The sequence below is a fragment of the Grammomys surdaster genome, unplaced genomic scaffold (genome assembly GCF_004785775.1).
Source record: "Grammomys surdaster isolate TR1022 unplaced genomic scaffold, NIH_TR_1.0 149, whole genome shotgun sequence".
NCBI classification, from domain to species: Eukaryota; Metazoa; Chordata; class Mammalia; order Rodentia; family Muridae; genus Grammomys; species Grammomys surdaster.
Window position 1 is genome coordinate 8845660 of NW_021604607.1, and position 27932 is coordinate 8873591.

At 41.7% G+C, this 27932-nt stretch overlaps 2 protein-coding genes across 4 annotated transcripts in view; one reads left to right on the top strand and one right to left on the bottom strand.

Moving 5' to 3' along the window:
* The first annotated feature begins 14 nt into the window (after window positions 1-14).
* Window positions 15-27932, top strand: Prepl (prolyl endopeptidase like). 3 transcript variants are annotated; one of them, XM_028765102.1, is made up of 15 exons: window positions 15-38; window positions 1332-1859; window positions 10949-11071; window positions 12193-12259; window positions 13098-13304; window positions 15169-15304; window positions 16924-17140; window positions 17706-17891; window positions 19704-19901; window positions 21214-21389; window positions 22530-22746; window positions 24095-24244; window positions 24605-24728; window positions 25243-25316; window positions 25607-27932. In XM_028765102.1, exons 2-15 carry the CDS (start codon window positions 1602-1604, stop codon window positions 25694-25696), a joined length of 2223 nt encoding a protein of 740 aa, XP_028620935.1. In that variant the 5' UTR covers window positions 15-38; window positions 1332-1601; the 3' UTR covers window positions 25697-27932. The 3 variants fall into 3 exon arrangements, with proteins under 3 accessions (XP_028620935.1, XP_028620934.1, XP_028620936.1); XM_028765101.1 differs by having other exon boundaries at window positions 38-131; XM_028765103.1 differs by lacking the exons at window positions 15-38; window positions 1332-1859 and adding an exon at window positions 6369-6531.
* The window catches only part of Slc3a1 (solute carrier family 3 member 1), a 32275-nt gene continuing 30471 nt past the window's right edge, over window positions 26129-27932 (bottom strand). The window contains exon 10 of the mRNA XM_028765104.1: window positions 26129-26736. Coding sequence (XP_028620937.1) covers window positions 26293-26736 — 444 coding nt within the window. The 3' untranslated portion in view covers window positions 26129-26292. The remainder of the gene's footprint in view (window positions 26737-27932) is intronic.

Below are 27932 nucleotides of genomic sequence, written 5' to 3' on the forward strand. Positions count from 1 at the left end.
TGGCTGTTGAAGGCAGGCTTCGGGTGGACAAGGCTGAGGTGACTGCAGCTCCTTCTTGAGAGCTTCGGTTTTTCGTTTTTTTTTTTTTTTGTCTTCTCTACCTTCGTTCGTCCAGCTGTCTTTCAATTTGCGTACGTATGGAAGGGTTGCTGGAGGGCCCCCTTTCCTAACTCCTCTTCCCACCACCATTCCTCACTTCCCTGTTCCCTTTTTGATCCCTGTCTCTCCTGTGCGTGCTAACCGTACCATTCCCTCACGTCCTGAGAATACGGCGTCTCTGGGTTGCACAGTTGCATCGGGGAACGAAATAGGTGCTCCTGGGAACACTCATTTGCCTACCCCACCCGTATCCCTATCCTTGCACTCTGTCTTCTCCATGCAGATGATGGATGAATGGATTGAAGCTATGGGGACAGATTAAGCGATTTAAGATCATTTTTCTCCTAGGCTGCTGCTCCACTGGCCCATTATTTTGCTGCGACATAAAAGATTAAGGGGGGGGGGCGTCATAGCTGGTCAGATCTATGGCAAAACTGACGCAGTGTTTCTGTGCTACCAAAGAACATGTTAGAGAAGATATCTCTAATTATGCTCAACAGTGCTTAACATAGCTAAATTATTCCTATGCTAATAATATTAATGACCTTTTGTTGAGTGGTTACTATGTGCCAGGTACTTAGACTGAATTCTTAACATAAATTAATCTGGTTTTGTTACAAAACAACAACCCCAGAGTGTAAGTGCTATGGTTAATTTTTGTTTCACAAGTGAAGAAATTGAATCCAGACACTGTTAACGTGCAAGGCCCACGACCTAAACCTGGGTCTCTAGCTATGGAAGTTAAAATGACCTTACCTTCCAGCAGAAACCAAAAATGACTTGACAATTTATTTGTGCATCGCACAGTTGTTTTTAATTAATTAGCTTTTTATGGTTAAGTCCAATCGCTCATGTAGAAGGAGGAGCCAACTCAGTCGGGCGTTTGGCTGTCTGAAGAGTTGGGGAAATGTCTTGAGCTCTCCAGAGCCACAGATGGGTCACCTGGACAATGAACAGCACTCTGGCTTACTCGTCAAGTACATATAAAGCTTAAATTAAACGGCTAGGTCAAAAGGACCTGGCGCCTAGCTTCACTCAACAAATATGAATCCCCCTTTTCTGAAGTGATTCAGGTTTTTTCCAATTTGTCTAATATACCAATGATATGCCAGAATTATGTAAGATAAAACCCACTTTGCTTTTGAACCCCCTCTGAGGACCCGAGATTCCCATTAACTCCATTTACTCATTTGCAAATTTTTATTTTGTTTGTTTTCTGTTTTTTGTTTTAGTTTGTCCATACGTTCTCCAGAGTCACGGCTGCTTAGCTTGACCCTAGGAAAACTGACTTTACAGATGACGTGTTTAAGTCACGCCTGCCAAGAAGTATGATCTGAATGAACTCATACAAGCTTTTAAATGTATTTAACCTAAGTTATCAGATGTCTACCACTATTTGTAACCTAACGGGTTCATGACACCAGAGGGGAGGAATAAGATGTGACAACCTCAAATGGTCTAAGATTCCATTACTGTATAATTATACGTATGAAATCATTCACATGCTGGCAGCCCCTAAGGGAGCAAAAACCAGGGACTTTGCCACCATGCAGCAGATGACTAAAGTATTTCTCCGAGCTTTGAAGTATAGTATTCCTCATCTGGGGAAGTGCATGCAGAAACAGAATTACTGTAACGTCGCTGATCCTTGTTACAATAGAATAAGATTGAAAAAGTGTCACCTAGCCAAGTGTCTGCAGAATAAACCCAAGATATCAGAATTAGCAAGATTCATCCCAAGTCGGAACTTCTCATGTAAGGTATGGACTATTCAAGTTAATCTATTTGTAGGCCATTAATACTAATTTTAGTTCATAAATAATGGGTAAGGTATTTATTACTAATTTTCTCAGTAATTCTAATTTGATTTTAAGATTTTTTTTAGGCTCAAATATCTGTAGTCAATATGAGTACAAAAGAATGTATGTGAACCTATACAGCTATAATGTATATAAAAATGCAGATTCATTGAAAACTGATTTGATCTCAAAATTTAATGCACCTGTAAATGTGTTTTTAAAGTATAGTTTTCTAAAATTATGAAAATATCAAATTATGCCTCTTAATAAACCTGGTAATATGCTGATTCTTATATGAATCCCAGATTAGTAAATGTCAACAAATACCATGCAGTTGTGTACTGTCTTGATACAATGGAGTGAAAAGCTATTGTGCATTTTGGACAACTTGCATTCCAAAAGAAAATAATTACTGTTGTTCTGCTGGGCCCCAAACTGGGCTTGAACTGAGCCCCAAGAAACAGGTTGTGCTTGTAGAGAGTAACCACGTGTTCCAGTTAGCCTGAGACAGGCCCACTGTGCACCTGTTGTCCCAGTGTGACTATTAATAGTCCTCTCTCCTCTCAGAAGTGTCCTACTTAATCTGTCATGTCGAATGGTCACCAGACTTAACTGGAAATGAAGCTGTGTACCCTGTTGCTGCTTTGACAGATATCCTCTCCTTTTTAACTCTCTTCCTGTGGCTCCGTACACTGCACTCGGGGTGCTGGAGTTTACAGTATCTTAGCATTCTTTTATCATTTTAGTCTTGTAATCTATTTTGGTTTCCTCTAATTGTGGCAAATTATATATTCTTAAAGTTATCATTTTAGCCACTTTCAGTCTGGTACTCAGAGGCATTAGTTACAGTCATAGTATTGTAATTCAACTATAATGACTATCTCAAAACTCTGTCATAGGGCCTTCCCCAAGACACCCCCAACACTGTGTTTCCCTCAGCCCTGAGGCATCTAATCTGCTTCCTGTATCTATGAGCTTACCTACGTATTCTGGTATCTTTGGTGAGCAGAAGCACACAATACTTACCTTTTCTATATTTGGTTTGTTTTCCTTTGCTAATGTTCTTTGGATTCCTCAGTGTCATAGCATGTATCATAACGTCATTCCTCTCTATAGAGATAACACTCTTTATATAATCTACATTCTGTTGATCCACCTGTTAGCGAACACACAAGTGTATTCTAAATTAATCTTATTTGACCTACTTCTGTTTTGTTTTTAGTTTTTACTCAGTGCTTGTTCTTAGCTAAATATTTGGTACATATGTATGTCTCTTGCCTTTAGCTTTTCATGTTGGTCCTCTCCCTTCCTGGACTTCCAACATTTCAATATTTTAAATTGATTTCCTTTGGAAAATTAGCTTGGCTCTGTGATTCTTAACTGTACACATCTAGAAACTTTAAAGATTCCTCTTCTGTTTTGTTTTTTGTCTTTTAATGTAGACTTACCATACTGTATACTCGTAAAGTTTAAAGCTTTCCCTACCGGGCTAAGCCTTTGAGTTGATTTATCTTGCATCATGAGTAGAACATGTCATTTTGTCTCAGATTATAAATAGTAAGAGGAGTTACCATCAGAGTAGCAGCTGGGAGATTGGCTCACACCCTAAGCCAAGAGGTTCTCTGAAACCATTTGTCTCTGAGGCTGTTAATTTTGTCATAGATTCCTAGAAACTGACCTGACAGCAGCTCTACAAATAGAAGCTCTTATGCCGGGCAGTGGTGGTGCACGCCTTTAATCCCAGCACTTGGGAGGCAGAGGCAGGCGGATTTCTGAGTTCGAGGCCAGCCTGGTCTACAGAGTGAGCACCAGGACAGCCAGGACTACATAGAGAAACCCTGTCTCGAAAAACCAAGAAAAAAAAAAAAAAAGTTCTTTTAGGAAGCTCTTCCCCTGACAAAGCAGTTCTGCTTCCCTGCGCTTTGTGTGTCAACCGTTCCTTCTGTGACAAATAAAATGATCAAAATGGTGGGGTGTTTACTTATTTCTGCTCTGAGACCTGGGGAAGCTTCGTAAAAGATAATCCTGTAGCTATGAAAATACTCTGAGGACAAAAATGCATAATGCATCTTTCTTTTTTTGTTTTGGCAGGTTCCTCTGAGTTCCAAATTTGTCTGCTCTTACAGGTTGTAGTAAAATAGAAGGCCTTCAGTAGGTCTATTTAAAGACCAACTACTTAAATAAATTAACAGAAGAACAAGAAAAGACATCATATGTAATAGAAATAATGGAAAAGAACTAGCCAAAACTAGTATGGCTGTAGACTAGTCAGAGATATTAATTTTCTTCACTCAAACAAGCAAACCAAATCCACAAACTCAAACCTCACTGTGCCTTGTTACCTTGGCAACAAATTATCATGTAACTTTGAGATATCTCTGTACCAACCTCTGCAGGCTAGACATGTGCCAGTAATCCTGGGAGCTTTGTAGAAATGCAGATTCCTAGACCTTCGGCCATTTCTGTTGAACCTGAATGGCTAGTGCCATTAAGAATCTAGTTTCTTTTTTATTTTTGAGGCAAGATTTTTCTGTGTTGAGCAAAACTATTGTTCATGCAGTCCTCTTGCCTCAGCCTCTCAAGGAACTAGGATTATAGGCCTCACACCCAGCCAGAAGTTTGTTTTTGTGGGATGTTTTGTTTTCAGTGTTTCTTTGTTAACTAAAATGTGAAGCCTGCCTGCCACTGACCCTATATCTATATTTAGAAAGTGGAGGTTCTTGGTGATTACGTGTTGGTGACCTAACCCTGATTTGTTTGGTTGTAACGTTCTTTTTAGTCAGTATCTGAAATTACGGTAGCATGTTAACAATCAATCATAGGATTTCTTCCATTGCACTCACGTTTGCCAGTTATGCTCAAAGGGTAGAGAAATCCTGTCACAAAGAGGAGGAGGAGGAGGAAGAGGAGGAAGAACTTAAAACTTGCCATTGAATGTGTCAATTACCTATTTCACCTATGTCTTTGGATTAACAGGTGCTAACAGTGGTGGGCAGTCAAGATGTGTACATGTGGTGTGTGTGTATGTATGCATGAGTGCGCATGCCTGAGTGTATCTTGGTGAGACCAGTTGGTTAACAAATACTGTATTTTCACTGAGCCACACCCCCAGCTTTGACCAGCCTGTACAGGGTAACAGAGAACTTCTCCCTGACATTGTGACTTGTGATTTCTAAGAACACTAGTGGTAATTACTAGCAGGTTCAAATCATCAGAAGGGAGGAGAAAAGATAAACAGTAAAGGAAATCTCAGGCTAGGGAAAACTGTAGTCTGGCAGTTTGTCGAGAGTTGAGAGTGAAACTACGGCACAGGCATACCTTCACTTTGCTGGGTCTTTTCCATGGTTTACTTTCTTTTTAACCTCCTTCAGTTCACCATCCATTCCTTTGTTGGCTGAGATTATCCATTACCTGTCTGGACACTAAGTCCCGAAGTCCTTGCAAAGGACTTTTGAAAGAAAACTAAACTGACACAAAGCTGTTAGGACTCTTCTTTCGACCACATGATAAGATGTAGGACCATTCTTTAGTCCGCATGATTAGCATTTCCTCTGAAATCTCAGTGGATTTGATTACAGACTATTCCCTAAAAATTAAGATTGGTACCATACTAGCTCGCTCAAAGTCACAAAATTCTAAAACATATCTGGACCAACTTTATGCCTCAAGTGGGCCTACTTTTCTAGATTTACTTATTTTCATACACATGAATGTTTGCCTACATGTATGTCTGCACCATGTCTATGCCTGGTGTCCATGGAGGCCAGAAGAGGGTGTCAGATCCCCTGGAACTGGGGTTACAGACTATTGTAAGATATCTTCTACAGGAGTAGGAAATGTTCTTAATCTTTGAGCTAACTCTCCAGCCCATATAATTAGAATTTTAAAGCTTAATAGTATTTCACAAATGATAACTATTTTATATTCTGATTTTCATATATATATATTTCAGATATGTTGATTATACATTTAGTATTTGATTCATTTAATATGAATTAATATGTCTCATGTGAGACAACTACCAAGGAAAGTAGTCAAGGGAGTCTCTTTGTTTCCAAATTTAAGGTTTCAGCACATTTTCAGATTTGTAAATGATTTTCTGTTTATTCAGAGGACCTGAAGATTTACCTTTTGGAGTAAGTGATGTGGCTTGGCAGATAGGGGCACTCATTCGCCAGCGCTGAGTTCAAGACCTGGGTTCCATCCCTAGAACTCACATGAGGGAAGGAGAAAACTGACTCTTGCAAGTTGCTCTCTGACCTTCCCACACATACACACAATGGATGGATGGACGGACGGATGGATGGATGGATGGATGGACAGACAGACGGATGGGTGGACGGATGGATGGACGGATGGAAGAAGGAAGGAAAAAAGAGAAGTGTTTATCTTTGTATTAGTGTTGGATGACACGGGTAGACTTTTCAAATGATGGATCATCCAGTCATTCTTATGAAGAATCCTACTTGGTCATATACCTGTTGGAATTCTTACTATTAGTGGTTTTGTTATACAAATTTTAAAAATAATAGATTGATCCCATTTTCTTTAAGGTTGGTTTTGTGTTGATGCTGTTCGAGGGTGGTTGAGATTGAACCAAGGAGCTTTTCATTGCCAAGTAAAACTTCTAATTGTAAGCCCAAGATTGATTTTTTTTTCCACTTTTGGGGGAAATTAATGTTCTTTTTCTTTTGTCTAATAATATTCTCATGATTTCTCACTAGTATTTTCCAAAAGTATATACTTTTTCCTTCAAAAAAGTCTGTCTTCTTCCTGCTTAGATTTCTGTGCGTTTCTGGCCAATTAGATCAATTCGTGACTAAGACAAATGTCTCTGCCTTCATGGAGGCTAATTTGTTTTTCAATAGAAATGACATTATAAAGAAAGATAAGAATAATCTAGTGAGGGCTAGACATGTAGCCCTGTTGGTAGAGTATTTGCTTAGCATGCAAGAAGCCCTGGGTTCAACCAGCACAACAACCGGGCATGGTGACAACTTCTGGGATCTCAGCACCAGAGAGGAAGAGGCAGGGTGGCTGTTAGAGTCTTCCTCCACTACATAGCATAAAGGGACATCCAAGGCCAGCCTGGGCTAAATGAAATTTCCTTTCTGAAACAAAAGGGATAATGAGTTAGAAGCGACCAGTACAATAGAAAACAAAAAAAAGAAAGAAAGAAAGAAAGAAAGAAAGAAAGAAAGAAAGAAAGAAAAAGTAGAGGATCAGGGAATGGCAGAAAGCAAGCACGTCCGAAGTGAGGCGAGATGGTCGGGGTTGGGCTCGGGGGCAGTGGAGCATGTGGGCATATACTTAAGATGGAAGAGCCGAAACAAGTGACAGCTCATGCAGATAGTTCAAACAGAAGGAGGAAACTTCAATGTGCATTGTCACTGAGTTTAGTGTCAGGTTATATTACTCTAGTAAAGCCAATTGAATAATTTTACCTTGTTTCTTGTTCTCTTAAATAGTCAATTATGAGATTTTTTAATTTCCTTTTAATATAGGGGGCAGTGAGGGAGATGTAGAGGCAGTAATAGCTGAAATAAGATTTCTTAATATAACCCAGACTTAGGTCAAACTCAAAATCCTCCTGTCTCATTCTGTGTGCTGGGATCGTAGGCCTGTGCCACCATATCTAGTTCAAGAAAACTACCTTTGAACGCACTGGAAGGAGACAATTTCTTATCCATTTATTTTGAATAGTTTACTACCTTTTTCATAGTTACTTCCTTATGTGGCTCTTTTATGTCGTAGTCAGTTTGGGGACTGTGGCACTGATGATCTCACAGTGGCTGTGGTACCTGCACCAGTCAATGTTCTAGAATGGAGAGGCAAGGGACTCAGGCTCCCTCCTCTAACTGAGGAGCTAGACAGCTTCTGGGGAGGGAAAACCCATTGTCATTAAGCATGTAGCCCATTAGATGTGCACTCAGCAGGCTATCAAATGGGGTTGGGCATGAGCTGGGGAGGGAGTGGAGAGGGCTGTAAGATAGGGGGTGGGCATGAGCTGGGGAAGGAGTGGAGAGGGCTATAAGATAGGAGGTGGGCATGAGCGGTGGGGGGAGTGAAGAGGGCTATAAGATAGGAGGTGGGCATGAGCTGGGGAGAGAGTGGAGAGGTAGAGGTGGACCTGATGGCAAATATGAACAAAATAACAGTTATATGCATGCATGAAATCCTTAGATGATTAATAAGATATATTAAAGTGGAAATGTTTTCATCTCTATTATACCTCACTGTTACCATGCCTTTCATATGTAATAACCTTTGTCTTCGTTTCCTTGATCAGCTATACCACACATTGTCTTTTAGTAGGCTTTCGGGGATAACGGAATAGCTGGTTTATGTTCTTGCTTCTCTCCGTTTCCGTTGTTAAGCAGTTTCATTGAGACATGCAGTTTCCTCTCGTCTTGGGCTGTTCTGTTGCCTCTAATGGAGATGCAGAGTCAGTTTGATTGTTTTAGCTAAAGCATTAACTGCTGGTTGTCCCTTTTAGCACCTGGACATCTTCTTTCTGAATATAGGAACTCGGGTGCTGTGCGAACAGACGTTGTGCAGTATTCCTACCACAGTGGGTTTCACTCTGTCCATTTCAGCCCTAACTGTTTCACCAGAGCACTTAAAATGATGAGTCTATCGTTCTTTCCACATTTATTAGCCAGTTTTATTCTGTAAAGTTTCTTTAAGGTTCTCTTTCAATTTTAATTTTATGTGATACAAGTGTTTGTTGTCCATTTGCTTATATGTGGATTTTGCTTTTTTCAGTGTATTGTAACTAAGTAGTTGTTATTAATTTTTTTCATGCTCAAATTATCCCACACATGGGTAGTGGACACCCCTTTACACTGTCCCTTGTGTACTGTTGGCATGCCTGTGTTATCCTAAGAACACTTCCTTTGTGGTACAGAATGTGCCAAGCCTACCTTAGCCAAGATCTGGAATTAGCCATTTATTAATGATCTCATCTTCATTTTGTGTTTTCCTACTGCATAATTTTTTGTTCTTATTGTGTAACATTTTGCCACAATAAAGTTGTGCATTTGATTGTTAATACCTTTCATAGTTAAAGTGGATTTATGTGGGCCCTTTGGAAATCGGCAAAAGGTACTTCTTTCTGCTCCTGAAAGAGTGATAGTGTATGTGAAACCTTCTTAAGAGTTGAGCAGGCCAGAGAATGGGAGTGTAGCTCATTTGATAGAGTGCTTGCCTAGTGTGCACAAGGCCCTGGCTCAGACTCCCAGACCACAAACTAGGAGTGACAACACTCAACTCATCTGTTACCCCAGCCCTCTAGAGGTGGAGGGTCAGATGTTTAAGATCACCTTCTAATACACAGCAAATGTAAGCACAGCATGAGAGTCACAAAAAAAAAAAAAAAAGGGAAGAAAGAGAAACTTTCCAGGAAGGCCGGCAGTATCCACGGGATTCAGAGAAGCTCAGTTTCAAGGCTTCTCATTTGCTAAGAGACAGAGCTTCAAGACAGACTTCTAGCTGTATATTCAGTTTTATTACTTACTATTCCAGGCAATATTAGAGAGTTATGAATTGCCTTACTCCAAGTATCAGCCATATACATTATAAAAATGTAAGAACATGAATGAAAATAAATGTGTCAAGCTTTCATTATTTTTACTGCAAATAATTCAAAAATGACAGCTGCAATTGAAGGTGAAGAGGAGAGGCTGCTGAGGAGGCTCACTGGGGACACATGCTTGCTGCCAGGACTTGCCACTGAGGGTTAGTTACACATAGTGAAGGAGCCTCCCCCAACATGAAATAAATAAATGTATAATAATTTTTAAAAGAAAGTAGATAGTGAACATTAACACTACCATAGCAGCTATGATGACTAAGTCTAATCCAAGTCATTAAAGCGTCCTCAAGTTGTTTAAAGAATAGCTTTGTGAAAATAATTCTTTCCCATTTAGTCTGTTTTGATGACTTTTGTTTTATTGTACTTACTTTTAGGTTGTAAACTTCTTCCAATCTAATCTACATATGTAGCTTACATTCTCAACATTGTTAAGTGCCCTGAGCAAGCAAGCGGTCTTCAGCAGCAAACATAAATCAACTTCTAGGTCTGCTTTGGCATCGTCTCTCTGCATTTGTCATCGCCAGCAAAGAGCTAAAGAGTCGGACATCTTGACTAAAATTCTTTTGTTTAAGCAAGGCAAAGCAGTGGAGCGTTGACTTATTGAATGTTTTTATACTTTGGTAGTTTTCAGCTCAGCCTTAACAAATGTTGAATGTTCCGCAGGAGGTACCCAACCACCTAGCTTTTTGCTCTGAATAAAGTGTGGGTAGATGCTGATGTGGCTCCTTCTCCATCTTTACTTACCATTAAGTTCCATTGTTTTTCCTTCTTTTTTTGTAATAAACTAACCCTTAAACAGAAAGGGAGGAACTGGGCGGCAGTGGTGCATGCCTTTAATCCCAGCACTCAGCAGGCAGAGGCAGGCAGATATCTTGCGTTTGAGGAAAGCTAGGGCTACACAAAGAAACCCTGTGTCAAAAAAAATGAGAGACTTTGTCATCTGAGCAGTTCTTCTACTTTCTGATCTAATAAACAGTTATATTAATATTTGTGGAGTTATGTGTCCCACCAACATAAAAGATGTCATAAATTGTTCTCTGAATTAATAACCTACATCTATTAGTTAAGAAATACCTTCCTGTCTGACATTTCCCTCCTTATAGGATCTATTTCAGTACTTACAAAGCTCAACAGGCTTTTTCCCCCTGCAGCTCATTTTGACTAAATATGTAAAAGTTGAAAGGGTTCTCTTTCCTCCTTAACTGTATATGGTATTTCTGAACACTGCTCGGGCTTCTTGGTACTTCTAGAAGTATCTTAAGGACTCGCAAAGTTACTAGAACACATCAAGTGTCTGCTTTCTTTTGATGAGCTTAAGAAAGAACAAGATTTGTAAAACACATTTTATAAATACCTAACGGTGTAACACCTGCATAAAAAGTAGAATAATCCTAAAAAGTGAATACTTTCCCTTGGGTTTGAAAGATTTTGATCATACCACCAAAAATGTTTCTAGGATCTTCTGCCTGTTAAGCCAGAAAGTGAAAAGTCCATTTCTGAAAACATGGATGCGTTTGAAAAAGTGAGAGCAAGACTAGAAACACAGCCACAGGAAGAATACGAAATTGTCAATGCAGAGGTAAGCTGCACTACGTCTTCTGGGAGGGCTGGCTGTGTGGTCATGTCAGATGAGTGAGGTGCCTTGTACTTCATAGGCAGAGCACCCCAACAAAATTGGGTCCCGCTTAGCCTTTCAAGCCTTCTGAGCATCTTCAACTGTAAACAATAAAGAGAATATGATCCTTAAAATTAATCCTTACGATAAAGCACCGAGTGTAATAGGTGAATTCTGGGTAGTGAACAGGTGAATGCTGGAGAACAGTAGCTCGAGTGTAAATGTATAGTCATTCCACGGAGAGGCTCATATAAGACTGTTCATTTCTTTGTTATTTCAAAGTGTTTACATGTTATGTCTATATTTTAATAAAAGGAAATTCACTTTAGTAAAGTTTAAGTACACAGTTAATCATTTTATAATTACCAGTCATACTCAATTGAAATAAATTGAACAAAAAGATTGAAAATTTTTTTAGTAAAACTGGGAAACAGCCCACAGATTATTAATGAAAGTCACATACATAGTAAAATACAAATAGCAGTGACAAATCCAGATTAAAAAATATGCCGTAGTATAATGTGTCTTACGCCACCTGAAACCAAGTTAGCAGCTGCATTTAATATGTGTTAGACAAGAACTCCGTTCATATATGTGTGTGTGTGTTTATATACGTATGTACGTATAGTTAATATTTATTTTCTTACTCTCAAACACTGTCACACCACAGTATACTTTGTATAAAATTGAGTTGGTACTGCACAAGTTAATGACGACAGTGATTTTAAAAGACAGGATGCCAGAATGTTGATTGGCTTTTTCAGGTTAGCCAGTTTTCTTTTCTGTATCAGTTTAGATCATCTTAATGATGCTACCTGACATTGTTAACTGAGTCTCACTATGCAGATATTAGATGAACAGCATAGATTTTGTTATGCCCTTGCATTTATGTATTCGAAATCGCCAACAATTCTGAACTTAGGAAAGCTGTTTCTTGCTACCTGTGCTGTAAAAATGGTTCATTTCATCGTCATTCACGTATCTCAGTAGACTCTAGGGTAGGGGTTCTCTCTTCATCAGAAGTAGTCAAACCATTAAACAATTAAATTATCATCAAGTAAGTCCTGTTTTCTCCTTATTGTCAGATTAAACATGGCAGTTTTGTGTATTATCAAGAAGGTTGCTGCTTGGTTCGTTCCAAAGATGAAGAAGGTAAACTTCACTTGTTCTTTACTGATGACCTGGCTTTTCGGGTTTCAATTGTTTAACAGGAAGCTTGATAGTAGTTGCTCAAAGCTATTAGAATAGAGTTTATTAAAGATGATTTCTAAATTTTATAACTGAGTGGATTTTAGTGTCTGGGTTGACATAAGGTTGACATAACCTGCCTTCAGGAGCTTTAGCAAGGAGAGTGGAGATGGGGTCCAGCATGTCTGAGTATGTTTTGTGTCTCAGTGCTGTGCTAGGCACTTCACACATGTTACATGTGTCAGTTGTATTCTCTTTGTGAGTTCTGTAAATACTAGACCAGGGGTTCTGAACTTGTGGGTGGCCACCCCTTGGCAAACCTCTAACTCCTAAAGTATTTACATTATGATTCATAACAGTAGCAAAATTATTTTATGGTTAAAGGGTCACCACAACATGAGGAACTGTGTTAAAGGGTTGCAGCATTGGGAACATTGAGAACCACTGTCCTAGACTATGACAGTAGCTCATAGGTTAATATGTAGAATAATAATGAATAAAATAGTTTTAATAATGATTGTAGAAGAACATCAGTCTATGGCTTCAGAGATTGTCAATTTAAACGTTAAGTATAGTTTAAAATCAAGTACAATGCCGGGCAGTGGTGGCGCACGCCTTTAATCCCAGCACTTGGGAGGCAGAGGCAGGAGGATTTCTGAGTTCAAGGCCAGCTGGTCTACAGAGTGAGTTCCAGGACAGCCAGGGCTACACAGGGAAACCCTGTCTCGAAAAACCAAAAAAAAAAAAAAAAAGTATAAGTATATGTTGTGGCATTCTCTCTTCCCCACCTCCCTTTATGCAGCTGACAGTGATAATTATGAAGTTTTATTCAACCTGGAAGAACTTAAGTTGGACCAGCCCTTCATCGATTGTATCAGAGTTGCTCCTGATGAGAAATACGTGGCTGCCAAGATAAGGACTGAGGATTCTGAGGCATCCACCTGCATAGTTGTGAGGCTCAGCGACCAGCCTGCGATGGAAGCATCTTTCCCAAACGTGTCCAGCTTTGGTAAGCCACCAAGAACTCTGTGGGAAGGCAGCCACAGGGAGCCACTCATGTACGGTAGGGAAGAAGATGGGGGTCAGGGCCTGGTCTGCTTCTGTCTGGACTCCACATCCTCCTATGGAGTTCTCATTCCAAAATACTCCCTCCTTTGATCATCTATCTGAGTGGGTTACTGTATCATTGGGTTTGTGGGGACTGAAGAGTCTGCTCAGAGGCTGAGAGCATGTCTGTTACACTTGTAGAGAACACATGGGTAGTTTTCAGTGGCCATGTTGGGCAACCTAGAACCACCCATCACTGTTAACTCCTGAAGGATCCAACAGAGAGCCACATGGAAACACATCATATTCATAATTAAAAATAAAAAATAAATATGTCATGAGCTATCAGGGGGCTTTGTGGGTAAAAGCACTTTCCACACAAGTCTGATGTCCTGACATCAATCCCAGAACTCCTGGTGAAAGGAGACAGCCAATTCCTGAAAGTTGACCTCTCACCTCCACAGTCACACTAGGACACAGACATTCACTGCATTCACACACACTTCATACACACACTGATAATAAAACACATTTAAGTAAAGTAGTGCTCATGTTTTTAAGCCACTTCTAATCTAAATCCTACATGTATATTCTGTTATATAGTAATTCTTGGCTAGTTTATTTTGCAGACTGAAGTTTTACAGTTGTTGCTTCTTGATATTTTATTCAACCTTGAATTTGGATTATTTTTTATCATTATTTTATTTTTATATTTATTTTTATCATGGAGATCTAATATAGTACTTGTCTCAAAATCACTCCTAGAAACTGGAAAATGGCCATTCATCAATAGAAACTGACATTTTTAGTATTGATCTAGCTTTAAATCTTGTCATTCATCATCATAACCTGTATTACATTGCCATTATTTTCTGAATTGCTTAGTTAGATCCTTTTGTATTAAGTTGATAAATGTAATTATAAGCTACCTAATACATTCTTTTGTATGTATGAAATGTATGAATCATTCCCCCCCCCCGTGTGTATGTGTGTGTGTTTATCTCTGTCTGTGTTACATACATGTGACTGTACAAGTGTACCCATGCTTGCTCCTGTGAAGGCCAGACTAGGGAATTGGCTGTCTTCCTTTATTATTCCATGCCTTAGTCCTTAAACAGAATCTGTCGCTGAGCCAGAAGCTCCCCATTTTGGTTAAGGTGACTGACTAGCCAGCAAGCCCTTGCGATTGTCTATGAGCCCCAACTTCTGGGATTGCAGCCGTGCACAGCCATGCACAGCTTTTTATGTAGGTGCTAGGGACTCAGAGACAGGTACCCATATTTCTCCCCAGGCCCTGCACAGTGAAGTCTAGCAGATAACATTTGTGCATCAAACCTCTAAGAGCAGAGTTCGTATTATATAGTACTGACTTAGAGTGATGGTCAGCCAAGTGCTGAAGAGAAGGACGCTGTTAAAGTGCTTTTGGGAGTTTAAGCTGTCTTAGTCCCCCAGAAGCCGACATTGAACACAGGAGGAGAGAAAGTGATCAGGGTTTCTTCAGAGTTAAGCAGCCAAAAGAGTTGTCTTCAGAGTTAAGTCTCCCAAAAGCAAATGTGACTTTACCCATCCTTCTCCTTACCATGGGGTCTTATTTGGTGCTTGAGTAGGCGAAGACTAAGCAATGGGAACCTTGGAGCAGTCTCGTGGCTTTATGTGTATTCTCCGAGTTGTATGTAACCTCAGGCTTTAGTCCGGCAAGCTTGTGCAGGTGTGGATGTGCAGAAGTCGCTTACACGGGTCCTCTCTTGGCGCTCACAGTTGAGTCCTACACCATTTTAAACTACACAGGTCGCTGGTTCTAAAATCCTTTCATTCCTTCCTTTCAGAATGGGTGAAGGATGAAGAAGATGAAGATGTCTTATTCTACACCTTCCAGAGGAACCTTCGCTGCCATGATGTGTATCGAGCCACATTTGGTGACAACAAGCGCAATGAACGATTCTACACAGAGAAAGACCCCAGGTGCCAGTGTGCCACCCTCTCTGCCCCCCAGTCTCTCCCCTTATCCAACATCCTGATCTTGTCCACCTGAACTGTTGAGAATGGAAAAATTGTTACTTATCATTCTACCTTCTAGAACTAATCTACAGAGTTTACCAAATTTTATCAATTTGGGATGCTTAATCATGAAAAAGTTATACATATGGCCACAAAGAGTCCTTGTCAGCCAAGTATTCTGCCATCTTTGTTTTCTGTACTTCAATTGTTGGTTATTTAAAAACAAGTTTTCATTTTAATGGTAGAATGTCTCTAAAATTGATGGTTGGGAAAGTGCTTGCTAATATATTCTTAAAGAGTATTTTAAATATTGACTCTTTGTTTTCAAATATTTCTATTTCTAGAGCCGTAAAATCCATACAGTCTCATGAAAACTACTATGCAGATTCTAAAAGGAAAGATCTATGCTAAATTTTTAAAAACATCTGATTTTTAAGTTACTGAGTAGTCAACCCCTCCCCAACTCTCCACACACACCCCACTACCATTACACGCTTTTCCTCCCTAGCAGAAATGCTATTCACTAAGAACAGGTGTAAATTTTAAAAAGCAACGACAATGACTGGTCTCTGAAGACTCTTGGGATCCAAAACCCAGAGAACACAGGTTAACAGGATCAATTTACAGGACTCGAAAAGCAAGCACATAGCAACTTCTTAGCTCCTCACTCTGCTCCTCAGATGCTGGAGCCTAACTCTGCCCTTCACCTCTGCTTCTCAGATGCTGGGGCCTAACTCTTCCAACAAGAAAGAGAATTAGAGCTGAGTGCACTGTTATTTAATCCCAGCACTTGGGAAGCAGAGGCAAGCGGATCTCTGTGAGTTCAAAGCCAGCCTAGTCCATAGGTCCAATTCTGGGACACTCAGGCTACATAGAGAAACTCTATCTCTGAAAACCAAAAGAAAGCTAAGGAGGAGGAGGGAGGAAAGGGAGAGAGAGAGAGAGAATAAGCCAGGAGTAACTCCTACCCGGCCTGCAAGGAGTTTTAGAATTACTTCATAGATGCTTGTAAACTTGAGCTTGAATAAACAATTTCTTTTTTTCTGAATTATATGGGCATTTTGCCTGCAAATGCATCTGTGTAGCACATGCATGCCCAGTACCCACAGAGGCCAGAAGAGAACATTGGCTCTGCTAGAACTAGAGCTAGAGGCAGCTGTGAGCTGCCATGTGGGTGCTGAGAATTGAACCCAGGTCCTCTGGAAGAGCAGCAGTGTTCTTAACTGCTGAGTCTTCGATCTAGCCCCTCCAAAACCTTTCTTGTTCAGTTTTTAGTATTTATAACATTCCACCTGAGGTGCTCAAAGATTGGATGGTGGAGGCATCCATTCCAAACCATGCCATTGGTTCCAAATGTCTTCAGGGTTTATAGCTGAGCTGCAACCCTTTCCTACTTTTAAATGTACCCCTTATTTAAATATATTTATGGAAATATATATAATAGAAATCCATGCAAGTCATTTCAGCCTTGCCTCTTACATATCAAATAATATTCCAGAATAGGAACGTGGTGTTTCCTACTCAAATCCCAGGTCCTCAGCCAGGACAGCAAGAACTTAATGCTTTTTTTTTTTCCTTTGTAGCTTTTTTGTTTTTCTCTATCTTACAAAAGACAGTCGTTTCCTCACTCTGAATATTATGAACAAGACGACTTCTGAGGTGTGGTTGATAGATGGCCTGAGCCCTTGGGACCCACCGGTACTTATTCAGAAGAGAATCCACGGCATGCTGTACTATGTTGAGCACCGAGATGATGAGTTATACATCCTGACTAATGTTGGAGAACCTACAGAATTCAAGGTAGTTCTCCACCCTGCTTGTTCCCATTTGGGATGGGCTCCTGAAAGTGTCCACTTTCCCTCACCAACCTTCCTTGTTCTTTGAGAGAATGAGAGAACGGGATTGGGGGTTAAAGTGTGGGATGGCTCTGCCTTCTGGTACGTTGTCAACCCCACCTCCCTCCCATTACTTCCCTCCCCTTAGAGCTAACATTTCTTCCTACTATATCTATACATAAAGTTTCAGTGAATGAAACATTCTATACTGTTCATGTTGTAAAAACCAAACTTGGTTGAGCTTAGAAGATCACACCCAAAATCCTGATTGTGAGGTGGCATCTGAATTAGTGTCAGGCAGGCTTACCAGTACATCCATTGTCCCCTGGTTGACTGTCAGCTAAGCATGGCACCACACTGTCTCACCACCCAACATGCTAACCTGGGCTAAAACAGTGACATTCACACTTTGTCCCTGATACAGCTCATCATAGAATAGCAACAGCTGCTGTGGTCTCCTCAGTGACCTCACTTTGAGCTCTGCAGCCTTGTCTTCTGTCACCTACATCTTCCTAACCTTCTTCACACAGCTGATGCGGACAGCAGCTGACACCCCTGCTATTATGAATTGGGATCTATTTTTCACAATGAAGAGAAATACCAAGGTTGTAGACTTGGACATGTTTAAGGACCACTGTGTTCTGTTCCTGAAACACAGCAATCTCCTCTATGTTAATGTGATTGGTCTGGCTGATGACTCAGTGCGCTCTCTAAAGGTACGTCTAGTCTCAAGATAGTAGTACTCGACAAAAGCACAGCTTAGCCTGATAGAGCATCAAAATTTGAATGCTGTGTACTTTTCTTAAAATGAATTTAAGTGGATTTTAACCTACCAGTTTTTGACAGACATTGTTTTTAATGCAGTCTTGCTTAAACCAGTGGATTTACAGACGGAGTTGAGAAACAGTGTTAGGGGTCATTATGTCTGTCCTTCTACATAGCTCTGTGGGCAAGTATCTATCTCTTCAGTCTGAAGAGCAACAATAACCAAGACCTATGTGGTAGCTGGTACCCAGCCTGACTGCTGCTTGCCAGGGCCACATCCCAGAAGGACAATAGTCAGCTTATATCTGCAACTCCTGTCTTTGCCAGTTCTCTTACCCTTGAACATACTAAACTCAGCCACCAAGCCATACATCACCTCCACCTCCAAGCCCAACAAATGGTTTACTCTATGCTGTCGCTGGCTTTATTTGCAGGAGTCTGTTTCTAGGCCAGATTTCTCTCAGTGCATTGCAGCTCAGTAGGAAATGGCTTAAGATGCCCTTGAGACAGCTAATACTTGTGTATCAACTGGACAAATGCTTCAGAGTCCAGAGCCTTGGAACAGTTCTTGTTAGCATTACAGCTTTGACCTTGGTCCCTTGACTTTGGAAAAACCCAGACTTTGATTTGTTGGTACCAGTTATCCTAAAGCTAAAACAATGTATTCCATGGTCATAGTCAAGTTTTACTGAAAGGCAGAAGAAACTTAGCACAACTGTGGGCCAAGGCATCCTGTTCCTACTCTGACAGTTACCAGGCTCCCAAGTAGGATTCTTTCATTCACATAGGATCTGCCACAAATGTGTGTCCTTGTTCGCTTTCCTGAAAATAGACCCCAGCTTAACTGGGGGCAATGTGTGTGACCACAGTGCTCTCTGGCTGTGGTTGCTGTAGGTGAAAGTCTGGCCTCTCGATGCCCACAGCCCTGCCTGCTTCAGTAGTGCCCGCCAGTGATGTTGCTGGGCCAAGACCTCTGATTTTCTAAGGAATTTGCTCTTTCTACAATTACTCAGAAGGAAAGGCAATTTTCTTCTCATTCTTACTTCAGTGCTTCCGAGCACTCTGTCGACCTGCTTACCAGGCTACTTTAAAAGCTGTAAGTGGGATGTTAGAGGAAGCCTTGACGCTGGACCCTGCTGCTCTAAGAGAATACATTTTGATTCCTTTCCTTTCTTCTTAAAGTTAAGAATCTTGAGCATAATAGCTATGAGTCTCTCCGAGTCATTGTGCCTGGAAAGGTTTTGTTCTGCATAATGGTTAGCCTCAAAGCTAAAGTTAGAAACAAATTGTAACTGCTTTAGTGCTGCCGAGCCTGTTTGTGGCCCTGGAATAATGACTCTCATCACCGCTGGCCAGGCAGCAGGCTAAGGACCAGTGGGAAAATCATTCAGAACATCCACGTGAGGGTCCTACTTCAGTAAGGGCAGGGCCGAGGGCTGCTGCTGGCACTGGATCGCTGCTTCACTTGCTCTTAGTCACAGTTGTTTGGTCCTTTCATCACAAGTATGTATCTCCAAGTAAACTTGATATAAAAAGGAATTTCCTGTAACCTAGAATCATGATAAAACCAGTTTTTCCTACAATCTTGTTGGTAATTTATATAGGGTTTTATTTGTTTACCTGTAATCTGTTTTGTCACAATAAAGTATTTCTTAAATGACGTATCATGTAATAAGAAGGTAAAGCAGACAAACACGTCATTTTGTCTGGCTCAGACTCAGAAACTTTAATAGTGATCAGTGAAAATGGCTTTTGTCCTTCAGCTCCCTCCTTGGGCCTGTGGATTCATAATGGATACAAATTCTGACCCAAAGAACTGCCCCTTTCAGCTTTGTTCTCCGATAAGACCCCCAAAATATTACACATATAAATTTGCAGAAGGCAAACTGTTTGAGGAAACTGGTCACGAAGATCCGATTACAAAGACCAGCCGTGTTTTACGCATAGAAGCCAAAAGCAAGGTAGGTGTTGTAAGCTCCCAGTCCTGAAGGTGCATTGTGCCAGATGTCAGCTTCAGGGTCACGTCAGCACTGGTTTTGAAAATCCCTTACACTATAAAAGGTCCAGGTGATTTTAGGAATACATAGATTTTTTTTTTCTTTTACTTTTAGCATGGTTTTTAAAATGTCTGACTAGAGTGCTAAGCCCCTCATCTCACTTGCTTGTTTGACTTTTAAAGTTGAATTAATACAAGTAAAGAGGCACAGTTGGTACAGTTATGGAGGCCATTCTGAAAGTACAGAACATAGCTGATCAGAGCAGCCTAGAGCGTCACAGTGCCAGCCCTCACGAGGCTCCACTGGGGCAGCTACAGTGCCAGGGGCCCAAGAAGTCACTGCCAGAGCGTTGACAGCTATAGAGGAAAGAGGACCGAGCACACTGGACAGGTGGTAAGGGGGCCCTGGCTACCCAGGCAGCATTCTCCGAGGGAGCACTAGTTCAGGTAACCCATCTGCCTTAGTTCTATTGCTGTAAGAAAACACAGCATAGCCATAAACAAGTTAGAAAAGAAAGGGTTTATTTCAGCTAGAAAATCCATATTCTCTTCCTAGTACCCACATATTGGTTCACAGTCATGTGAAACTCAAGCCTCAGGAAGTATGGCATCTTCTGGTGTCCATGTGCACTACACATGTGATGTGATTTCAACACACATGCAGACAAAACACCCCAACACATAAATAATTTAACTCACGTGGATACAGTTAGGCCTTTGAAGGATGCAGATAACTGGCAAGAACTCAGTAGTAATGGTAAGCATCGGACATCTCTGAGGTCAGAAGTGAGACTGGGAGGACTTTTTAATCATATGTGTAAATATTCAAAAATAAGATAGTATCTATCCCTAGGCATAGAAAGAATGTTATACTAAAATATTCCACCTATAGGCATTTTGGCTTGACCCAAAAGGAGTAAATTAGTCCTGGGCAATGAAGAGTGCTTTTCAAAGTTACTTCCCTCCCATGAGAAGCTGTGCTAATGTGCGAGACAGTCCCACACCCCTTTTCTGGCTCATTATAGACCAGCAAGTACACAGCTATGTGTGAGATGCCACAACCTCACAAAGCAGCTAGTGTCCAGTCTCAGGAAGTAATATACTCAGGAGTACACTGCATGGTAGTTAAAACTGGAGGTAAGCCATTAAAACTTCTTCTCGTGTAGGAAATTGGCTCAGCAATAGAGCGTTGCCTAGCATATACCCCGATCCCAAGCACTGCAAAGAAACAAACAGCAAAGATATTTCCTTACTTGCTAATGGTTCTTCATTTCCAGGATGGAAAGTTAGTGCCCATGACAGTTTTTCACAAAACAGATTCTGAGGACTTGCAGAGGAAGCCTCTCTTGGTGCATGTATATGGAGCATACGGAATGGATCTGAAGATGAATTTCAGGCCTGAAAGGCGGGTCTTGGTGGACGATGGATGGATCTTAGCATATTGCCATGTTAGGTAAGTCACCATGTTTCTCCTGGCACATGAGTGCTAGAACATTGTAGTGATTGCTGGAATAACAGTGTGCTAGGGGCCTGGACGTGGGGGTGAACAGTGTGCTAGAGGACCGGGCATGAGGGTGAACAGTATGCTAGGGGAGCAGGTAGGAGTGGACACCTTTGATTCCAGCACCCAGGAAGCAGAGACAGGTGGACCTCTGTTGAAGGCTATATAGTGAGACTTTATCTTAAAAAACCAGAACCAACAAGCAAAAAAGAAAGATAGGTAGGTAGGTAGATAGATAGATAGATAGATAGATAGATAGATAGATAGATGACAGACAGGCAGACAGATAAAAAGGAGCAGACACTGAGCTTCTTGACCCCGAGTGGTTTCAGGACTTGAGAGGGTGTAGGCAGGGTCTGCCTGCCCTTGATTAGTTCCATTAGTACTCCCACGTGAGTCTCCAGAATTCGGGATTCTTACCATTGTCATTATCATAAGATACCATTATCATTTCATTTCTGCTTAAAACCTTCTCCACCTCCCAATCTCCAGAACAAAGCTATATTTCTTAGTAACATTCTTGTGAACTGGCTTCTCTCTTTGGGATCCCCCGGTGCATGCCTTCAGATAGCATGCCCTGCCTCTGTCCCACGAGTGCTGTGTTTTGTCTGGGTCTTAGTTTCCCTCCCTTCAGAAACCACTTCCTTCACAACTCAGTGACAGGTCATTCCCCCATGCACTGGTACTCCTGACTCATGCGCCCTAGCCTCTTTCCTCTGCTCAGGTAAAGTTTACAGCAGCAGCCACGGCGCCTGGAGACTGTGGTTTGCTTTGCTCATGCCAGTGTGCACTTGTGAATTTAAGGTCTGCTCTCGAGAAGTCTGTAGTAAGTCATCAGTAGGCAGTCAAGCATATTTGTTGAATCAGTGTTTGGTTATCTTGACAGTTCCAGCTTTTTGGGTTGTTTTGGTTTGTTTTCCCATGATGGGCTACATGGTACTGGTTTAGGCTTTGCAGGCCAGTCACAGTCTCTGTGGGGATTCCTTCTTGCTGTTTTCTCTGAGCTGAGTGCCGCACACAAGCCTGTGACACACAAGCCTGTGACATAGTTTGCCGATGTCCACTGTGTCCTTTTTGTTTTCTTCACTACAGGGGTGGTGGTGAGCTGGGCCTCCAGTGGCATGCCGATGGCCGTCTAACTAAAAAGCTCAATGGCCTTGCTGACTTAGTGGCTTGCATTAAGACGCTTCATAGCCAGGGCTTTTCTCAGCCGAGCCTAACAACGCTGAGTGCCTTCAGTGCTGGAGGCGTGCTTGCAGGGGCCCTGTGTAATTCTAAGCCGGCGCTCCTGAGAGCTGTGACCCTGGAGGTAAGTACCACCCTGTGCCCCTGCTCAGAGGGGAAGATGGTGGACATTTAAACAGTGGCGGCTCTGGGAGGAGAGCTTGTGGGATTATCCCTGTCCCACTCTATCCTTCCCTGATAACCTTTATGGATTCTGCAGAATTGCCACTGAGAGACTAACAGCTGTTCTCGTGACCCTTTTCTGTTCGTCAGACATTTCAAAATGCATATATGTGCCAGGATTCCAGAAGTCTGGTGGAGTGTTCTGAAATCTCTGCACTGCCGTTGTCCAAGTAGACAGCCCAACCACAGCTAATTCTGGATGTAGGGAATAAGTCTCTAATTTTAGACACTGTTATTTTGTTTGTTTTATTTTTTGTTGTGTAGCAAGTAAGTCTGTTGACTTACACATTCACAGCCTCTAGCCTCAGCCCCCAGGATTTAAGTATGTGCCACCACGTCTGCTGTAGAGACTCCATTCTTGGTGGTCTTTTTGGTCCCGTCCTTTGATGAGCTCTCAGTTCTAGAAATGTCCTACAGTCTTTCCCTGCTCTCCAAAACTGTACAGCTTCTGGCTTCAAATCCATCTTCCCCTATCTCCTACCTAGATACTCTGGAAAATGACTGGGCGGTTCAGGGTGTGTGTGTGTGTGTGTGTGTGTGTGTGTGTGTGTGTGTGTGTGGAGCAAGAAGTAGTAAGTTAAATAAATATTAAATAACTTGATCTAGAAATCTTTTTTTAAAATATTCTTTATAAAAGAAATAAACCTTCCCACAAAGATAATAACAGAATCACTTACAATATAAAATGCAGCTAACAAATTTTAGAAATAACCACAAGTGCATGTGTAAGGATATTTAATTCAGTTGCTCCTTACAGTGAAGAATTAGGGGCAGCCTAAATATTCAACACAAATTGTTCACGTAGGAGTCAAACCAAAGCACTTCCTTTTTTAAGGTGCTCCCACACCTTCTGCCACAGTGACACCGATTCGCACTCTGGCCAACAGCGTGAAAGCAGAGCAGCTTCTCACCATCATCACCAACTGGAAAGTTTCTGATTATTGTGGGGTTGTTTTTAATATAGTAGCCATCATAATGAATGCAGAGCACAGTTGTTAATTTTGTATACGTAAAAATAGAAGAAAAGGCAAAAATTGTGAAATTACAGATAAATTCTTTGTTATATAAATGTCTGTGAGGAGTTTGAATGCTCTTAGGACATCTGTGAATTACCAGCTGAGCTGTCTTCATTCATACCTGGATGTGTGTTTATGCAAGAAGCTGTGTGTTTATGCAGGAAGCTGTTGTGCCGTTCACTTTACCCACCATTGAGTCAGTGCACAGATCTGGCGTTCTCTTCCTCTGACTAGGCACCTTTCTTGGATGTCCTCAACTCCATGATGGACACCACACTCCCTCTGACACTGGAAGAGTTGGAAGAGTGGGGGAACCCTTCCTCTGACGAGAAACACAGGAACTACATCAAACGCTACTGTCCCTGCCAGAACATCAAGCCTCAGGTAGGGGCCTCAGCTGCCTCACTGTCCTGAAGCAATGGAGACCGCTGGAAGGGCACTCACCGAGTTGAGGCGAGAGGTCGAGGGCTCTAAGGCTGCCTCTGCTTAGGATACCTGACCGTGTCATGTCTGCTTGTACTCCCTGTCCGCCTCAGTTTAACATCTCAGAGAGATGAGTGTTCTCATCCCTGAGCCAGTTTAACAAGATTAGATGAAGTCATGTCTCTCTGGACAGAAAAGGGCTGTCTCAGATAACAGGTAGCCTGGTACCATATTGCTGAGGCCCAGTCGAGAGCTTCCGATGAGAAACCTAGCACTTGGGGAAAGATGGAGTAACATGGCTGTACTTCTGTTCTCTTCCAGCATTACCCTTCAATTCACATCACAGCTTATGAAAACGATGAGCGAGTGCCACTGAAAGGAATCATAAACTACACAGGGAAACTCAAGGAAGCTGTCGCAGAGCACACCAAGGGAGCTGGGGAAGGTAGGAGGCTGCCCAACCAGGGACCCTGGCTAACAGGACTGCCCTCAGCCAACAGCATGCTCCATGGACAGACACCGTAATGCAGGACCAACTGTCCTACCCAAAGTCCGTGCAGCTAGAACTGCCTTGCCTCATTTAGGAACAATGTTAAAGCACGCAGGGGGACTCAAGGCGAGAAGGGAGTGTCGAATGTAACTTGTAAATCTACATGCAGAGTCGTTGGTGTAAGAGTCACTGAGACATCCTGTCACTCAGGAGTGAGTGTGAGACATCCTGTCACTCAGGAGTGAGTGCCCATTTATTTTTACTAAGTCAGACTTTTTCTGGGGCTGGAGAAATAGCAGTGCTCAAGAGCACTGGCTGCTCTTGCAGAAGACCCAGGTTCAGTTCCCAGTACCCACATGGTGGCCTATAACTGTAACTCCAGTGCTGGCCTTGTTCTTTGTTCCTTTGATGTTTGAGGAAAGTACTCAGTCTTCTGAAGATCTGATTGCTTTTATGTTAACTCTTCCAGGCTATCAGCCCCCCAGCATTGTTTTAGATATTCAGCCTGGAGGGAATCATGTGATTGAGGACTCTCACAAAAAGGTATGCTACCCATCTCCTGTGGCTGCAAAGTCCTCAACTATGGATGTGTTGTGTGCAAGGTTTTCAGTGGTTATGGCAGGGTTTCCGGGAGAGCTGCTTCCCTGATGTCGGGCCAGGAGAGTGAAGGAGGGGGAGGGGCCACTCTTCTCAAGGGCTGCTTGATGCTAAGGAGTCGCTGCCTCTCATTGTTAGATTAAAGACTTCAGGGTTAGCTTAGCTCAGATAAAGAAAGACTGGAAACACTGTGGTTCTGCTTGTCCTGTCTAACCCTCACATGCGTTTTCTTTTAGATCACAACCCAGATGAAATTCCTGTATGAGGAACTTGGACTTGACAGTACTAATGCTTTCGAGGCTCTGAAGAAATACTTAAAATTCTGAAATGCTGCATTCAGCTGGGGACTGGGAATGCGTGGAAATAATAATTAGGCTTATTTCCAGTTGGTTTAGCAAAAGTGAGATTTTTTTTAAGTTATATAATTTTTTAAAAGTTGTTTCTTTGTGTAATTGTGCTTAATGTATCCCTTGCTCATTCCAGCCGCACACGCCCCTTGGCCTGGGAGTCATTTCCAGCCATGCTCCTCAGTAGAACATAAGGAAGGGAGCCAGAAGGACTGGGCAGGAGAAGGCCAGGTCTCCCAATCAGTCTTTTAACAGAATTTTCTTTTAATAGAATTTTACAATTCAATATCCTTCCTCTTTGCTAGTGAATATTTTTAGGCACTGTGGCTGTGAGTCACCTAAAATGTCTACAACTCCACTTTAAAGAAAAGCATAGCATTCTTCATATTTAAATGCTTTAGTATTCTGGCATAATCTTTTAAACACTTTATTGTTCTTTCAAATATTTAAGAATCTTACCTAAAACAGTACATTTGTACTACAGAAATATCTGAGAATTGATGCCATTCATGAGGCCCCGTGCATACGTGATGTCAAAACATTGCATGTAGGGTGGCCATCCCTTAGGGAGCTTCCTAACACAAGCTATACAGAATGTCCAATACACTGGAGTAGCATGCACGACTAGAAACAAAACATTTGTCTCTGAAAGCTGCCTGGTGATGGAGGAGCATCTTCATACTGTGCTCCAAGATGAGCCCCTCTCCCTTCTCTAGAGAGACGGCATGTGTGTCAACATCACTGCCTTTGGAAGCTGAGTTGGTACTTAATCGTACTCTCAGTTTTGTAGGAAGATCTGAAATGATTTCCTGTAGATTTAGTACAGTTGATAATTCTCCAAAATTCAGAACCACAAGGAAGACTTTATCTATGCCATCCAGCTCTCGTGTGTACACAACAGAGTGACTGTTGTCCCTCAGCAGACAAAACCAGCCCCTGCTGAGAAGCAGCTCTCTGGCATGGAGTAGACTCAAATCCTGATAGAGCCTCAGGGCCGAGCTCGGCTGGCTCTTTTGGACCTGTTTTTCAAAAAGAATATTCACATAAATGTTTTACTTTAAGAATTATCCTCACCCCCACCCCCAGAAAAACCTTGCTTCTATCTGCCCTTTAAATGCCCAAATAAGTAAGTAACTGCCCAATCATAAAGCATTTATAAATAGTTTGTCCTAAAGTCATAGGAATTACAAATTGCAGTTTTCTGCGTGTCTGAGAATCATTTCAGTATGCACTGTGCTCCCACGTCTTAGAGCTACCATCACAGGACCTGGCTCTCATCTGTAAGGTGACCTGAAGGGCACTGTTGTGCAGAGGTCTTGGGGCCCAGCAAACGTGGATTTTCAGATACTGCAGAGCCTGAGGTGCAAGTTAGCAAATCTACATTTGCTTTCTTCCTGCCGGGCCATAAAAGATAATTTTGTCCACTGAAGACGTGGACTTATTTTACAGCTACACAAACCGACCTGACGTATGCTGCTCTTTCTTTTTCTCATAAGCACTTTCTGTTACCTTGTCCCCTAGGTGTCATTGTCCAGCACATAACACTCTGTGACCGGGGTCACCTTCCTTCTGTTCCCTCCCGTGTAAGCATTCACCTGTCTAGTATGCTTGTACATTGTCATTCCCGTCCTCCCTTTTACATTATTTATTTAAGATAGATTATCAGACAGATAATTCCTGTGTCAAAGGTATGCACATTCAATACATAATGCCAAATTATTCATAGCTGTTGCCAAATCAACAGTCTGTCTTTTGGGCGGGGCAGTTGTCGCCATTTTATTGTGATTCTTTTCCAGTAGATGCTTAGTAGATTCTTTTCTGGTAGATGCTTAGTGTCTTGTACTTAGTGACTGTCTCGTGGATGTTTAAAGATGTTCTTTCTGTTATCAGGCCCCAAGTGCTCCTGGTCCATGTGTGTGACCGTCTGTTGTTGCCCACTCTCAGTAGCCTAGCTAATGCATGAGGAACAGCTTAGTGCTGCTTGCACAAGGGCCTGGGACGCTGTTCTTTTCATCTCCGCTCATGTGAACTCTTTCTCTTTGCATTTCTCAAAGTACTTGTTGGATCTATCTAGAAGCATCAGTGAACATGCAGAAAGATTTGTGGGGTTTGGTGGACTCCTCAATGCTTTTCACTGTTTGAAAACTGCATTTCTCTCATACGCTGCTTTCGTATTGAATTCTATTTTGTCTGCTATTAAATATTTCCAAGCCTA